The sequence below is a fragment of the Hemitrygon akajei genome, chromosome 9 (genome assembly GCF_048418815.1).
Source record: "Hemitrygon akajei chromosome 9, sHemAka1.3, whole genome shotgun sequence".
In the NCBI taxonomy this organism is placed as follows: Eukaryota; Metazoa; Chordata; class Chondrichthyes; order Myliobatiformes; family Dasyatidae; genus Hemitrygon; species Hemitrygon akajei.
The window spans coordinates 122,339,136-122,357,234 of record NC_133132.1 but is presented as its reverse complement, the minus strand read 5'-3'; the positions used below and the strand labels follow the sequence as shown (position 1 = coordinate 122,357,234).

General features: G+C 38.9%; 1 protein-coding gene across 5 annotated transcripts in view; it reads right to left on the bottom strand.

Annotated features, from left to right (window-relative positions):
- Positions 1–18,099, bottom strand: part of greb1 (growth regulating estrogen receptor binding 1) — a 275,907-nt gene that overhangs the window by 30,049 nt on the left and 227,759 nt on the right. For all 5 annotated transcript variants that reach the window (XM_073056928.1, XM_073056930.1, XM_073056929.1 and 2 more), the window contains 6 exons: positions 15,034–15,136; positions 11,855–12,007; positions 8,661–8,803; positions 5,230–5,391; positions 4,149–4,353; positions 1,487–1,661 (listed from right to left, as the gene is read on the bottom strand). In XM_073056928.1, coding sequence (XP_072913029.1) covers positions 1,487–1,661; positions 4,149–4,353; positions 5,230–5,391; positions 8,661–8,803; positions 11,855–12,007; positions 15,034–15,136 — 941 coding nt within the window. The remainder of the gene's footprint in view (positions 1–1,486; positions 1,662–4,148; positions 4,354–5,229; positions 5,392–8,660; positions 8,804–11,854; positions 12,008–15,033; positions 15,137–18,099) is intronic.

Sequence of the window (18,099 nt, the reverse complement as noted above, 5' to 3'; positions counted from 1 at the left end):
TCATAATAAAGGTGATGGTTTAGAGCTGACTAAGGTAGGGTAGTGATATATTCATAGCAAAAGGATATGAGTACAGGAGGAGGGAGGTTCTGCTGCAGTTGTACAAGGCCTTGGTGAGACCACACCTAGAGTATTGTGTGCAGTTTTGGTCCCCTAATCTGAGGAAAGACATTCTTGCCATAGAGGGAGTACAGAGAAGGTTCACCAGATTGATTCCTGGGATGGCAGGACTTTCATATGAAGAAAGACTGGATCGACTAGGCTTATACTCACTAGAATTTAGAAGATTAAGGGGGGATCTTATTGAAACGTATAAAATTCTAAAGGGATTGGACAGGCTAGATGCAGGAAGATTGTTTCCGATATTGGGGAAGTCCAGAATGAGGGGTCACAGTTTAAGGATAAAGGGGAAGCCTTTTAGGACCGAGATGAGGAAAAACTTCTTCACACAGAGAGTGGTGAATCTGTGGAATTCTCTGCCACAGGAAACAGTTGAGGCCGGTTCATTGGCTATACTTAAGAGGAAGTTAGATATGGCCCTTGTGGCTAAAGGGATCAGGGGGTACGGAGAGAAAGCAGGTACAGGGTTCCGAGTTGGATTATCAGCCATGATCATACTGAATGGCGGTACAGGCTCGAAGGGCCGAATGGCCTACTCCTGCACCAATTTTCTATGTTTCTATACCATATACAGTGAATTGTTCTAAATGGCTGGAGAAAAATACACACTGAAGTTAAAATTAAGATGGTTGAGCTTGTTATTATTTTCTCAAACTGGCAGTCTCTTCATTTTAGTTAATTTAGAAGTTGAACTATACTTTCCTGTTTCATAAACAATGTCAGAAACACCCATGCAAATAACTTGTTGCCAGTTTTTGAGTAGAAGCAACCATCACTCAGTTTGAAGATCAGAACCTTACTCCACAGGCTTGTGTTTGTAATCCTGCCTGATGTATCAGTGTAGCATTGAGAGCTTGTGCTTCTGCCAGTGATGTCACTGTTCAGATTTCAAAGTGCCATCTGCTCTCACCATGTGAATTCAATGAAAAAGTCTCCCTTGATGACCTGGGGGAAATTTAATCCCCCAAACCTCAGCACAACCAAATTATCAGAGCCATTATTTGAATGCATTTTGTAGATCTCACCAGGTATAAAATAGTTGCCAAATTTTTGACGTGGAATAAATTATCCATAATAGATTCTGAAACATTCTGTCTGGCAGCATTGAAGATGTTTCAGTAGTGTTTGACATAAATGGAAATCTAAAGGGAGCATCACTGTATTTGTGCTCAGGTTTGCTATTTAAAACATTAGCTTTTAAATTTTTTTTCACAATGTAACATAATGCAAAAAAACTTTTAATTTCATCTTCATTTATTTGTCATTTCTACACAATTGTAATTACTGTATACACAAACAAAAAGAATCATGACTTTTATTTTACAGCTAAGAATTTGGCACTTGAAGTAGGTCTGCCCTTCATTACCTGGTAGCGTTCTTAGGGATTTCAGTACTAATACTGTACCACATCACACAAGAGTCATCCGCAATGACAATGAAAGGCCACACATCTTGGGGTTTAGTTCCAAGCTCCTCTTGACGATTACGTTCCAATTCCAAATTATGGTAGGAAAGCTCTTTAATCAAAAAGTGAGCTGCACCTAAAACAAAGGAATGTTACTCAGAGTGTTGGATCTGATTAAAATCTTGCAGCACAAAACAAAAAAAAATCAGGTTCTTATTTTGTTCCTCTTTGCAATGCACCAACCTACATACCAGAGTTCTCCTCCTTCCAATGTAGTCCCTTGAGCCTGAAAATTAATTTCACTCTGGTGTGAGTTCTGAGATAGATGATGGGACAACAAAATCTTCTGCAGATGATGGCAGATGAGGGGGTTGGGAAGTTTGTCAAGTTGCTATGCACCTTATGCCAGGGGCCACCAACCTTTTTTACACCACGGACCGGTTTAATATTGGCAATATTCTTGCGGACCAGCCTATGGAGGGTGGGGGGCGGGGTGTTAATCACGACCGGAATATAGGTGATAAGTCAACTATAAGTCACCTATAAATGGCTAATACACTCAATTTTGTTTCTAAAAGGGTTAATCTAATGAATTTAATATTAAACACACAGCGCATATTTTCCTCGCATGAACATAGTGATAAGTCAATTATAACTCACTTATAAGTCAATAGCATCATAACATTCTAAGTAATGTTTGGATATTAAACACACAGTGGATATTTCCCTCATATGAACATATAAAATCATTGCAACAGACCAGTGAGAGGACAAGGTAAGGGCCGGAGGTCCCCGTGCCTGGGCTGCGGCAGTCGCAGTCTGGAGAGAGTGACCGACCGAGCGAGGAGTGTGGCGGGGTGGGCACGCGCCCTAAATAGGTAGGATCTATCAGCCGAGACAAGTTTGGCCTGAGTGATGACTTTCAGTAGATTGCAGCAAGGTAGCTGCTCTGCTACTTATGAAACCCTGAGCCCGAATTAGGTCGTCTGTGAATATTTTAGCACCGAGTTCCCCATGAACATTCCACGACCTTGAAGCCTTGTGCAGGCAGTTGTGGTGCACATGTGTGTATGTGTGTAGGCGTGTACATGCGGTGGCATGTACGTGAGCACGCGTGTACGTGCTGATTTTTTTCCTCCAAATCGATTTTGGCTCGCTCTTTCCGATTCCGATAAGTGAAACTACACCGTACATACAATATTTCTACTTTATATAGGCTGTATATTTATCATATAATTCCTGCTTTTACTATATGTTCGTGTTATTTTAGGTTTTATGTGTTATTTGGTGGGTTATTTTTTGGGTCTGGGAACGCTCAAAAAATTTTCCCATATAAATTAATGGTAATTGCTTCTTCGCTTTACGACATTTCAGCTTACGAACGGTTTCATAGGAACACTCTACCTTTGGATAGCAGGGGAAACGTGTATATACATTTTGATAATAAATGTACTTTGAGTTTGACAACACTGCTGTCTGAAATGGGGTAATGTTAGCCAAGGCACATCTTACAAAAGGAAACCCTTCTGTTTCCCTGTAACAGGTTTTTCTTTCCCTGTAAATTGTAAAGAAAGAGGATATATAAAATAAATTACCAGAGTGTTTGAGTTAGAAAGTATATTTTTTTCTTTTGCTCCAAAACAGATTTAACCGATGTAAATAGAAGGACTTTTGATTTATCTATCTTTATGAATTAGTTACAGGTTGGACGTGCATGCTCCAAGGCAAAGTTATATTTTTTTGAGTTTCTGTTCCCACCCATCATGTTTACTTATTACTTACCTACCAGATTGTAACTTGCAAAATACTTCACAAGGAATAGGAATACTGTTACTTAGACGCAAGTTGCTGAGTTAAGACCATTTCAAATTCATTCAATTAAAACGTTAAAAATTCCAGGTTTAATTGATAATAATTATTAACAAGGGATCATGTTTTTAGCGCATAATGTCAATGACTGGTTAAATGCATGGAAGATGTACTTTTTAAAAATTCATAATCATAAGAGATTCTGAAGGTACTGCAAATCCAGAGTAACACACACAAAATTAATAACAATTCATAGTGTTGAAATTAAATTGAAATTAATTCTGACTGGACATGATAAAAGATAGTCAGTTTTGACTTTATATTAGTCTATCACTCAAGTAGCCAGCCTATAAATGATTTTACTGCTCTCATACATTAACCTTATTCGGCAACAAATTTTAAGACCTAATAAAGCTCCTCAAAATGCCACGGATAGCACAAGGTGCACTTATTTTCAATCATATAAGCTGTTTCTCTAATAATCATTACACATTGCTACTTGTCTGTAGTAATAGGACCTCATGTCTGTAATACAAATCAGACTTGTACTAACAGCATGACCACGATCTTAGAGTTCACTTAGATCTTAGAGTATCATGATTCTTTTTTCCCCTCAAACACATATATGCTTTTAAAATCCTGTCCAACATATTTGAGTTATAGCTACCAAAAATTTATGCATTAACACTGCATGAAAAGCTTTGCAGTAGATGAAATTTAAAAAATAAACAAAACTTAACAGAACATTTAAGTTATAAATCAGTAGATGGAAACTGCTGTACTTTTACAAACAATATGAAAGAAGTTCACATACCAACTCCAGAGTTATTGAAGATGCTGGGTAGGACTAGCATAATGTGGTTTGGCCAATATTTCTTGTAGACTGCCATCTCATATTCCTTGATAACCAGCACGTGCAAATGGCTAGCACCATCCATAGCGTGATAGAGATTGAAAAGACCATGTTCATGACGTCCAGTTGTTGGTGTAAAGACTGGACTCTTTATGCAATCTGAATTCTAGGACGTAAGAACCAGCAGCATGAGTAAAGCTATAGAACCTTACAAGTCCTCTTTCCTATCTGATTGCTATATCCTTGAATATACCCAAGAACTGACAATTTTTGGCCTTTTAAGCAAAGCAGCTGGACCTGCCACAGCAAAGGCGTAATTTAGTTTGTCTTCCACCAAGTAGTTCTGCACTTAAAATTTAACTTTATCAATAAGCACTCTATTGTTATTGTACATTTAAGTGGATGGAAGGAATCTAGAAAAAGGTAAATTATTTCCCAGAAATAATGGAATTGTGACATATATCCCACAGCTTTAAACAGAACATACTTGTTGATCATATATATTTCCCACAAGAACTGCAGAGATTACTTGGATGGAAATCATTTTTAATGACATAAACCAGTCTACCCACAATAAAATTTAGTCTTTTTCTATAACAAAAACCCCAAGATTCACAGCTGCTAAATTAGAATCTTTGGAGGATTGCTGTGACCACTAGGAGCGTTCTCTTTGTGTTCTTGGCAGGCCCATCCTTTAATACAAGCCACTTCCACATTGCTGGATCAAAGCTATCACCCAAAATCCAACAGTAAATGAGGTCAGAAATGGTTGAAATGGGCACACTGTGTAAATATCTTTTAAGTCTGTAACGGGAAAACAGTTTCTCCTCTTAGCCGAATAATAGAAAACTTTAGCATCTCAAAATAAACATTCCCTAATTATAGTAATTACACTATCTCCTCTGCTTAAGCTAAAATGCGTTCTATGGCACTACCTTCAAAAGGTAAATGAGAGTAATTTTTAAAAAAATCTTTAATTAATAATACTAGATCATAAGCATAACAAATAGCAGTGAAATTGCAGTTTCAGATTAAAACTCACCTTGTCACTAACAAGAGGCAACCTCATACTCTCCAGCTGCCCTCCAGGTTGACTAAAAATAAAATTATGTTCTTTTGATTTGGGAATAATGAAGTGGAGTTGGACTTCCTCTCCCAGCATCGAGCAGGAAAAGGTGAAAGCATGGAGTGTAGAATCGTACGGCTAGCAGAAAACAAAGCAAAATCAGTTCCAAATGAATTCTGCAGTGCAGGAACAATCCTTATTAACATTATATTTGGCTTTATGAATAATTGAAAAACTGAGAGTGAGCAGCAAGGTCTATTTATCACCGCTTTTGCAGCACAAAGCACAAAATGTTATTTTATTCCATTTGCTAATTTGATGCTCATTGATGTGAACCCTTACGATTTGGAGCTGAAAATATAATCTGGATTTTACAGTGATCTGAATTTATGTAAACCTGTTCCTTGTACAGTGCCTATAAAAGGTATTGAACCACCCCCCCCCCCCACCCCCAGAACTTTTCATATTTTATTGCTTTAGAACACTGAATCACAGTGGAGTTAATTTGGGCTTTTTGCCATTGATCAACAGAAAAAAAAGACTCTTTCACGTCAAAGTGATAACAGATCTCTACAAAGTGATCTAAATTAATTACATATATAAAATGCAAAATAATTGATTGCTTAAGTATTCACTCCCTTTCAAGTCAGTATTTAGTAGATGCACCTTTGGCAGCAGTTACAGCATTGAGTCTGTGTGGATAGGTCTCCATCACATCTGGACACTGCAATTTTTCCATGTTCTTTACAAAACTGCTCAAATTCTGTCAGATGGCATGGGGATCGTGAGTGAACAGCCCTTTTCAAATCCAGCCACAAATTCTGAATTGAATTGAGCTCTGACTCTGACTTGGCCACCCCAGGACATCAACTTCATTGTTTTTAAGCCATTTCTGTGTAGCTTGGAGTCATTGTCTTGCTGGAAAAGAAATCTCCTCCCAAGTCGCAGTTCTCTTGCAGACTGCATCAGGTGTTCTGCCAGGATTTCCCAGTATTTTGTTGCATTCATTTTACTCTCCACCTTCACACGCCTTCCAGGGCCTGCTGCAGTGAAACATCCCCACAGCACGATGCAGCCCCCACCATGCTTCATGGTAGGGATAGTGTGTTTTTGATGACATGTAATGCTTGGCTTACCCCAAACATAGCGTTCAGTCTGATGGCCAAAAAGCTCAATTTTGGCTTTAACTGACCATGGAACCTTCTTCCAGCTGACCTTAGAGCTGACAAACTCTAGCCAAGGTTTCATGTGAGGTTTTTTTTTCCCCAACAGTGGCTTTCTCTTTGCCACTCTCCAATAAAACTGTGACTAATGAAACACCTGGGCAAGAGTTGTTTTAAGTGTAGTCTCTCCCGTCTCAACCACTGAAGTTTGTAACTCCTCCAGATTGGTCATACGGGCCATAGGTGCACAGCTGTGGCATATTCTTTTTATTTTTTGATGACTGACAAGGGATATTCAGTGATTTGGAAATTTTCTTGTATCCATCTCCTGACTTGTGCTTTTCAATAACCTTTGTGCAGAGTTGCTTGGCAAATTCTTTTTTCTCATGGTGTAGTCTTTGCCAAGGTACCAACTCACCAACAGTTGAATGTTCCAGATGCATATGTATTTTTACTACAATCAATTGAAACACCTTTACTGCCCACACATCTCCAAAATCAGATCTCCATTATTATGTGACTTCTATTAGCTGCAGCAATGATGATTTGGTGTGTCATATTAAACGAGGGGATGAATACTTACGCAATCAATTATTTTGTGTTTTATATTTGTAATTAATCTGGATCACCTTGTAGAGATCTGTTTTCACATTGACATGAAAGAGTCTTTTTCCTGTTGATCAGTGTCAAAAAAGCCAAATTAAATCCACTGTGATTCAATGTTGTAAAACAATAAATCATGAAAACTTCCAAGGTGGGGAGGGGGTAATACTTTTTATAGGACCTGTATTTTGATTTTATGTAACCTAAAAAGCTTTTGCAACAGTAACCACATCAATGCCAGGAGTAAATCAAAAACATAGCAGGCCACTTTTCTGAAGGAACACCCCTCACACAACAGTGTTTCATGGAAATTCAAAAGAGAAAGATTATATCATGGCTCCACTCAATTTCCCTTTCATTAAAAATTAGTAGAAGTATCAGCTGAACATAAAATATTACACATTAAGATTTTCAAGTACTAAAATGCAGTATAATGAAAATTTATGAGAATTTCCATTCTTTAAACTATACCAATAATACTTTAAATCAAGGGCACCACAGTGGTGTAGCAGTTCGTCAATGTTATTACAGCTCAGAGCGTCCTGGAGTTCAATTCCAGCACCGTTCTGTGAGGAGTCACTGTATATCCTCACCATGGAATGTGTGGGCTTTCCCCGTGTACTCCAGTTCTCGCTCAAGGTCCGAAGATGTACTGGGTAGTTTAGTTGGTCACTGTAAATTGTTCAGTGATTAGGTTAGGGTTGTGGGGCTGCTGGGGCAGCACGACTCGAAGAGCTGGAAAGGCCTACTCTACACAGCATCACCAAATAAATATTAGCATTTATATCAAGCTAGATGGGAGAGGTTTAGGAAAAGTCCACAATTCAACAAGAAAGTGTTTGTTTCCTTTATCTTTTCCATTTCTTAAAACAAGTTCTAAAATTATTTATTCCAAATAATGTTTCCAGATTCACTTAGAAGTGAAGTATGAATTAGAAAAGACAATATATACCTCCTAACAAGTATCTTAATTCCAAAATGGTCAAGATTGAATATTCACTCAAAACAGTTGTGGTAATCGTGTTAAAGAAATTTATCTATCTTACTTTGAAATGGATTGAATTGAGTTAATAATGTTTTATAGCCAGTCAAATGTGTAAAATTGTTCACCTTAATTGTACCTTGATATTTGTAAGTTAGGTAAACTGTAAATGCTGTTTAAGTAGGAAATACAAATCAGTTTGTCCTTCAAATTGGATAATATTTGGCAGCATTTCTTTCTGTATTAAAGTTGCACTACATTAAGTGTAACAACTTCAATTTTGCCTACTGAAAGAATATGAATTTTATTAAGTTGATAAAACTTTAAAGATGTCCTTTTAGAGGTGTTCAAAATTTATCTGAACGCATTCAAAAATTTGTTAGTGCTGTATCTATAAATAAATCCCAAAATAATCTAAACAACAACATTTACTTTAACAAACAGCCAATTTTCCCTGGAAGATAATCAGACTCAAAATTATCATCCTAGCATCAGGGCCTCAAGACTATATTTCAGTTCGTGCTTGATTGTGAAAGGAGATAGCTCACTTTGCCCACAGAACAATCCACACAATGACCACAATGAGCTCAGATCTGTTTGTACCTTTATTCTTTATCTGTTTAACTAATGCTTCACTGCTGTTTGATCCTCATGCATACCTGGCATCTGGGATTGAAACCCATGTATTCATGACACTGCTCACAGTGGTGGTAGGTATTGTAGGCAGCATATTTGGATAACCTAATACGTGTTGTATGGCGTCGCAGATAGATGTCGTCATCTTTCTTATTGGCTATGTATCCTGTTAAATTCAGGGATTTTAGTAAGTCAAATAAGCACTATACAAGCAGAAATTTTCAGAATTTATGTATGAGCTTAGAACTTGGTGCAATAGGGTTGCATAATTCCATTCATCCACTTAATGAACGGAAATACTAAGCAACTCACTGACCCAACTGTGTCCAAACAACTGGAACTATATTAAACTGAAGCAAAAAACTAAGTTCCCCATGAAGACTGATTAAAAAGTATGTTAGGTAACATAGCTCAGAACTCTATAATCCTCAGAACCATCAATTCACAATTAGGCATCAATATGTAATACAGTAAGCTAATGTTAAGTGCCAACCCAGTGCGGTGGTTCTGCTACCTTGCTCCAATTAGATGGATTCATATCCTTTCTAAGATGGAGGCATTTCAGGTAATCACAAAAGATGCACAAGACAGATTGATGTCTCTGTGCAGGAAATTGGTGGTACCAACGCACAAGAAAACACGTGAACACAAGAGATGCTGCAGCTGCTGGCAATCCAGAGCAACAAACACAAAATGCTGGAGGGACTCATCACCTCAAGCAGCAGCTACGGAAATGAATAAACAGTTGACGGTTTGGTGTAAGACCCTTTATCAGGACTGCATGGAAAGGGAGAGGATGCCAGAATAAGAAGAGGGAGGGAAAGGAAGACAAGACAGAAGGTGATAAGTGAAGGATGGGGAGGGGGGGATGAAGTAAGAAGCTGGGAGGTGATAGGTAGGAAGAAATGAGATGAAGAAATCAGATAGGAGAGGAAAATAAATCATGGGAGAAAGGAAAGGAGGAGGGGCACCGAGAGGAAGTGATAAGTAGGCGAGGAGAAGAGGTAAGAGACCAAGTGGGTGATTGAAAAAGAGAGAAGGGGGAACATTTACCAGAGGTTGGAGAAGTCAATGTCCATGCTATCACATTGGAGACTACTTAGGCAGAATATGACATGTTGCTCCTCCACCCTGAGGGTGGTCTCATCATGGCAGAAGCGGAGGCCATGGACAAACAGGAATGGGAACAGGAATTAAAATGGTTGGCCTCCGGAAAACTCCTCCATGGAATAGAGGTGTCCAACAAAGCAGTACCAATGTAGAGGAAGCCGCATCGAGAAGGAGGGAGCAGCAATACAGTAGGCAACCCCAACAGATTTGCAAGTCGCCTCACCTGCAAGAACTGCTTGGTCCCCTCGATGGAGTGAGGGAGGAAGTGAATGAGCAGGTGTTGCACCTTTGCTGCTTGCGGGGGCGAGATTAGTGTACAAGGGAATCACAGAGGGAGTGATCCCAGCAGAAAGTGGAGAGGGGGTAATAATGTGTTTGGTGATAGAATCCCATTGAAGATGGTGGAGGTTGTGGAGAATGGTGGATGTGGAGGTGACAGGAAGATGGGGTGAGCACATATTCTGGGAAATGGAGATGTGAGTGAGGGGAACATCAATGGTGGAGGTAGGGAAAACATGTTCTTTAAAGAAACAGGACATCTCTGATCTGCTGGAACAGAAAGCCTCATCATAGGAACAGATGCAGCAGAGATGAAAGAACTAAGAAAAGGGAATCGTATTTTTACACGAAACAAGGTAGGAAGAGGAATAGTCAGGATAGCTGTGGGGATCAGTGGGTTTATAAAAGATATCAGGAGAGTTTGTCTCCAGAGATGAAGACAGAAAGATTTAGAAAGTGGAGTGAGGTGTCAGAAATGGTTCCTGAATTTAAGGGCAGGTTAGAAGTTGGAGGTAAAATTAATGAAATTGACAAGCTCAATATTCAGTAGTCAATGTAGCACAGAAAGAGTTGGGGAGCATTACCAGGGAAGCCTTGGCATTGTTTGGTTCCAGGAAGCCAACAAAAAGGTCAGCGTAGCTAGGGCCCATGGCTTCACCTCAAGCTTGGAGAAAGTGGGAGGAGCTGAAAGAGAAACTGTTGAGGGTGAGGACTAGTTCTGTCAGGCAGAGGAGGGTGGTGGTGGAGGGGAACTAGTTGTCTTTGTGGACAATAAAGAAGTGAGGAGCTTTAAGACCTTCTTGATGGGGAATCTAAATGTATAGGGATGGGATATCCATAGTGAAAATGAGGTGATTAGGGCTAGGGAATTGAAAGTTGTTGAGGATATCGAGAGCATGTGGAGTGTCATGGATATAAGTGGGAAAGGACTAAATCAAGAGGAACAAAATGGAGTAGAAGTATGTGGACTCAAGTTCAGTGGGGCATGTGCTGGCAGAAACAATGGGCCTACCTGGTGATGCTACAGTGGGCCCCTGATAGCTTAGAGAGCAGATCTTGATACTGGCAGAGTTGTTCTCTTGTGTGTGAAAAGAAAACCTCCAGTGCTTAAGGGGCCACTCAACCAGAAAACTCTTGAGAAACCAGATATGCTGTTTTTTTTAAAAGGTAGATAGGTTGGATAATTGTAATCTCATCACAGAACCACCCTTCAGCCCAGCTCATCCATGCCAATCAAGACTTCTATCCGAGTTGGTTTAATTTTCACACGTTTAGCCTTTATCCAACTAAAACCTCATTGCGCATGTACCTCTCCAAATTTCTCCTTAAACTGTGATTGTATCTGATTCTACAGCTTCCTCTGGCAGCTTGTTCCATACACCCACTGTAGTCTGTGTTTAAAAGAAATGCCTCTGAGGTCCCTTTTAAATCACTGCTCACACTTTAAACCTATGCTTTTGAATTATAGACTCGCCTACCCTGGAAAAAGTCCATGACCATCCACCTTATCAACACCCTTCATGATTTTATATCATCTGATTCAACACAACCAATTTTCAAACATAAGTTGACTATAATCTACAATTTTCAAAAAGATAGAAGAGTTAAATAACCTTTACTTTAATAACAGCAGCAGCTAATGAAAAATACTGATACCCTTATAATCCAGCACCACTAGCATTTTAATCAAAACACACTTAATGCTGGAGGAACTCAGCAAGCCAGGCAACATCTATGGAAAAGATTACAGCTGATTTTTCTGGCCAAGGACCACGACCATCGAACAATATATGCTGGTCATGCGGTAGAAACAGAAATGAATTTTGACCTTTATTGTTGGCAAGGTCCTTTGAATAAATTGGACTGCCATCTTCATAGTTTGGATCATGGACTGTGTAATCAAAAAGCAATTTGCTGAAGGTTTCCAAATCAGGCCACAGTAAGCTTCCTTTCTGTTGTGATACAGAATGTTCTTTAACACCTAAAAGATCAAAGAGAAATAGGGAAAATTATGAGTTTATCCACTCATTATGGTTCTTCACATTTCCAGGAACAAAGGTTTATTATGTGAGTAAATAAAAACATTATAATACAAGTAAATCTGATCAGTCATTAGAAGGTATAGAATAAGATCCATATTTATATACAAATAAATCTCCATAATAAAACCAATAAAATAAAAATTTCATTTTACTTTGTACATAGAATGGATCTTCAAATCTAAAAACTTTCAATGCCAAGCTTATATATTGGTTGTAAGTTGCTATATTCATTCTTGAATCTCATCACAAATTCTAAACCCTCATGACTAATGCTTTATAACAACTCTAAATTTATATTTTTCTCCATAACAGAATAAAACAGAGCTTGTAAAATTACCCTGTTAATGAATCAGGATCCCATTTTATACCCGACTGAATTCCATTTAAAATGCACTCCCAGTTTGATACCATCCCATGTCCTTTATTTACAGTCACACAAAATCAATTTTACCTCCAGCATATTCATACTCACATTAGTTTTCATGACTGGATCTGGTTCTAGTACACATCATGGCCATTTAAAAAGTTTCAACGCTGTAAGACCTCTATTGAATATCACTATTGTCGTAATAGGGGTTTGTTAATAACTCTATTTACACCAAAAGCAGGATTATTAGCAAAACCATAATACTACCTATCATAGTTTTTTCTGTGTGCCTAGATTCACCAATTTTTTAATATCGTTCATTTACAGGAAGTGCTTGATATTTGCAAAACTGGTAAGAGTGAACCACGTCGGTGCAGATGTGGATCCAAGTCTGTATGATAGTGAGAGATATTACTATAAGTTTTTTTTATTATTAAGTAGTTTCATGAGCACCATTGTATCTTCCAGATTAAAAAAAATTCCATATTTTTATTTAATGAATTGAATCTAAATACCCCCACTACTGTCAGAGATGCTTTCTTGTTTTCACAAATCATAGTCTAGGTCTGCTCGTTTCCACGGATGCTACCCGACCTGCTGAGTTCCTCCAGCTTGTTGTATGTGTTGATTTGACCACAGCATCTGCAATGTACTTTGTGTTTAATAGTCTAGGTCTGTATACTAGTCAAGTAATTTGACTACTTTGCTACTGCACTCAGGTAAATATTCTGTATATAGCCTGGTCATTAAATTATAGTAAATCATTAAATATTGGTAGATATTTGGCAGTGCTAGTTATGAAAAACAAATTGCACATATTTATTAGAAGCATGAAATGAGTGGTAAAACATACTTATAGATAATTGGGTGAAATGTATACAGGCAAGTATCTCTGGTGTTGTGCATTTTACTTCAAACGAAAGTTGAAAGTTTGGAGAACTCTTTCGTCAAGGCTATACTATTCAAACTGTTTCAAATGTGAAGTTATTATTAAGGTGAGAATCCAGATCTTCTGACTTCTATGTCAAATAACTGTCTTTTCTTGTGTATGCTTTGTGAAGCAAGGTGCAAAAACCATGCAACTTTACACTTCATAGTTTGGAAAGCTGAGAATCACCAATGTACCAACATTACCAACACTGAGACTGCACATCACCTCAAAGTTATCAGATTCACTGGGTGACAATGGTGAATACACCTTATCCTTGTTACATGCGTCTTCAGACAATGCAGATTCAGTTATGCATCGAACCTATTTCTACCAACTTCGCCTTATATACGTCCAAAACTGTTATGCGAGGCTGTCGGGACAAGAAGCATCGCTTTCCCGCCAATACAAGTCACGTGCGCACACCTCACAGCCTCACTCCTGCCAGTCTCGCATTGGTTTGGCAGCGTGTGGATGTGTGATCTTGCGCTCTTAAACTTTTGTTGTTATTACCTACGGTGCACTGATTTTGTACTTGAAGTATTTAACTATGCCTCCTAAGCATCCTATGTCAAGTCCTGGGCAATCAGCCAAGCGGCAGAGAACTGCTTTAACACTTCAAAAAAAGTTGGAAATTATAAACAGGGCCGCATCAGATGAAGGTAACGCAGCTCTGGGACGCTACTTCGGCCTGGGTGAGTCCACGATCAGAAACATAAAGGAAAATGCTGAGAAAATAAAAAGTGCAGTGATTGATTCATCACAAGTGTCTTCAAAGATTGTTACCAAAGTGCGTCACCCGATTTTGACAAAAATGGAGAAAATGTTGAGTTTGTACATTGAGCACGAAACAAAGAAAAAAACAACACTCAGTGCCGATCATCTTCATGTGAAAGCTTTGGAAATTTATGGTCGCCTTTGTTCAGAGGCTGGTGAGGAAGTGTCAAGTGATATTGTTAGCTTTAATGCAAGTAGGGGACGGTTTTCTAAGTTCGTTAATTGTCAGGGGCTTCACAACTTAGCTGTGCGTGGTGAGCAAGCTAGTGCTGACCACAAAGCTGCTGAACACTACCCTTTGCAGTTGCAGGCTAAGATAGCTGAGTTAGGCCTCACATCAAAGCAGGTGTTTAATGCAGATGAGACCGGGCTTTTTTGGAAGCGTATGCCGAATCGCACTTACATAAGTAAGGATGAAAAGACTGTCAGGTTTCAAGGCAGCAAAGGATAGGTTGACTCTGCTTCTGTGTTCCAATGCTGAAGGAGACTGTATGATGAAGCCTCTCTTAGCTTACTATTCACTAAACCCCCGTGCTCTTAAGGGTCTAGTATGTTAACTTTCTATGATTTATTACATTGAATATTACCTTAAATTGATCAAATATAATACGAATGTTGCCTTGTGGTACTGCTTTTGTGTTGTATTGGTATGAAAATGTGAATAAATTACAGATAATACAATTTTAGGAAGCCCTTCAGAACGCATCCCTATTTTCTCCATTTAAATAATTAATCGCACTATGCGTTTTCCATACTATGTGTTGACTGCGAAGAACGTATCCCCCACATACAAAGAGAATAAGATGTACTGAGAACTTTGCCACCAGTAGAACTGCAGATCTGAACAACTGTTAGAAACAAACTTTTCAAGATCATACTAGAGACCCACTTACTGAGATTAATTTCTTCCTCATCATAAACATCTACTTCCATCAGTCGAATCAACATCCTCGACAGAATACTGAGGAACTGCAGATAAGCTCCAGTCTTCCCCACCTGAAAATAATGATATAGGTAAGGGGATGTTTACAAGAGATCCATATAAAAATTAAGGCTGCAGCAGGAGAGCATAGATGAAATAATTGATAAATACACCATCCTGAGATGTGCGTAATCACAGCTTACTGTTATTGCTATCTATGCTGTTGGATAACTGCTGCCTCAAAATAGAGCCAACATCTTGAATGAACCTGCCCCAAACTACTTAGAACTGACCCAGACTTCTGAAGAGGGACATTCACTGACAGTCATCCTGGAACTCATTTTTGGTATGGAAGATATTCAAGAGCAGTAGATTCCATGATTTTCTCAAACACCCAAGACATTAGTGGAGATGACAGAGATTCGAGGACGTCACACTTTCCTGACTAACTGTGGTAGGGATTACTATGTCTGTTGAAGCCAGCAGTCAAACTCCAGGGGACCAATACTCCCTTCTTCATTGCAGGAGCTTGTGTGGGAACACTTCAGACAATAGTTAAATCAAGAAGAAGCAAATGCTCACCATCTTGAGATCATGGAGCAGCCATGCTGAAGCTGTGCTCAACAACAGCATCAAAATTGCTTAATTCAATGCTGCAAGAAATTTACTAAGATGTACAAAATATTTGACCACAGCATCTGCAGTGCACTTTGTGTTTAAGAAATTTACTAGCAAGGATATTCAAATGTCGTTATTAACCTTTCGCACCCTTAGCCTCAGCTCTATGAAACATAGTGTCATCAGTCACCCATCAACCACCTTCTTCAGGACGCCTTTTCAACATTCATAGCTTCTCCTCAGGTACTTATTGCTGTTACAAGTCTCACTCTCCCACACATGCACGCGTGCACGTACACACTTCCAACTGCTCGACATATTCACCTTAACATAATTCTTCATGTGCACTGATGACCTTCAAACCCCTTCACAAGGAGGCAAAAAATCACAGGAAGCTACAGTGAAGTCCCTGGGGATAAATGCAGCTGTGTGACCTTATCTGGTAGAAAGAGGCATAGCTCATTTCTACTTAGCAGCCATTACTCAAGCTGCAGGCATGAGTCTGCAGGCCTGTTAAACAACGATTCAGCGGTGGCAGAGGCCCAAGGAGACAGCTGAGGGCTTTGCACATTTCCTTTTGCATGCCGGAACACCACAGAGCACACCAAGAGTTGCACCAGGGTTACAGGAGACGCAGACAAGATGGTTAAGAGTTAGGCTGTCTAATCAGGGCTTGGAGAAGTGAACTGGATAATAGAGGAAACACTGGTGGGATGAGGGGTGAGGTACAAGGGAAGTCTGCTGGGGGAATACATATCAAATAACTAAGTTAAAAGTGACCTACTCAAATCAAGTTTCCTGTGTTGGCTGTATCTGCTATGGAGGTAAAGAATTACACGGAGAAGCAAGCAGATCTCCATAATGTAAACAAGTGGTTTATTAGTTCTCTGGCTATAGAAAATTAATGCTCTATTTGGCAAAAATCCCAGAACTAGCAGCAGCTTTGTAATTTAAGTCATAGTTATATTTGTCAAAATATTTTTACTCTACTGTGGAGCACTCAGTGTGATTGATGTTATCTAAATCATTCAATGGATATCAATTTGGCCATTTAAACTTGTTTTTAATTCAGAGGTGCAATTGACAACCTCCATCTTTTCCAGACAAATGTATGTAAACTTCACACATAAAACAGAACTGGCACTCCTGGGTGAAGGAGAAAATGAATACCGAATCCAGGCACGGGGGTCAAGACAGTGAAATTCTGAAGTGATAATTCATAAAGTAAAGCTAGCATGGAGCCAAAGCTCTTTGAGCAAGCTTAAGTAAGTGAGTCAAAGTGTACAAATTACCATGTGAGACATCATCAACATTGGTCACACCAAATTCTTCCCTCTGCATATCATAACTTTTATTTTATAATGATGGTATATACACTCAATGACTACTTTATTAGGTACACAGCTCACTAATGCAAATATCTAATCAGCTAATCATGGCAATAACTCAATGCATAAACACATGCAGACATGGTCAAGTGGTTCAGTTGTTGATCAGATCACTGAAGGGTCCGGAAGAAAGCAGCCTTATTTGTTAGGTATGATTCAGCATGACAAAATGTCAGTAACTGACAGATTACTCTAGGAGTTGAAGGAAGAAATGACAGAGGTCATGGCAATTTTATTTCAGAGCAATGCAGATATGTGATGGGAACTGAGAAGTTGCTGATCTGTACAATGTTTTAAACAAGGTGTCAAACGTAATGACCAAATGGCAGCATCTGCAGTAAGGCATATTTCAGCACTTTCAATTAAGGAAATATTACTCTGTATTTAGAGTAGAATGAGAAATAGACGGAGTGCCAATGGCACAATTATGCTCATCAAATTTTAGTTCTTTGAGGAGGTAACGGACAAGGTAAATTGAAGTAATATGTGGAATAAGAATGTTTGGACATCTGGAAAAGGGAAAAACAGAAAAGTGGCTTGTATTCACTTTGTGCCTTTCATAGTTCACATGTGAAATGTCTCTAATAAAACACTACGCAGAAAAATGATGGAGGCAATTAACTATAAAGAAGCCTTGATTAAAATTGGTTACAAAGAAAAAAACAGAAAGTAGGACAATAAAGAAGTTGAAGAAGGTGAAACCACAGTTGTTCTCATGAGGAGACTTAGCTGCATTCATTCACTTGTCAAGAAACATGTGGAGGTGTATAGTTAATAGACCCTGTATATGAATGGAAAAAATTACAGAACCTAGATATTAGTCCATGTCCTATACTCAAACAGGTGTTTGAAGAGGCGTACACAGCTTCTAGCCAATAGCTTCCAGAGACACATTCAGCAGCCTACAGTGGCTGACAATACTGGGGCATGAGGTCGGAAGCTTGTGCAGAGAACACCAACACACGTCTTCTCATTTCTGAACTCAGAGGTAAGGATCTTCCCTTTTTACCCCACATCATCAGTTTGTAGGG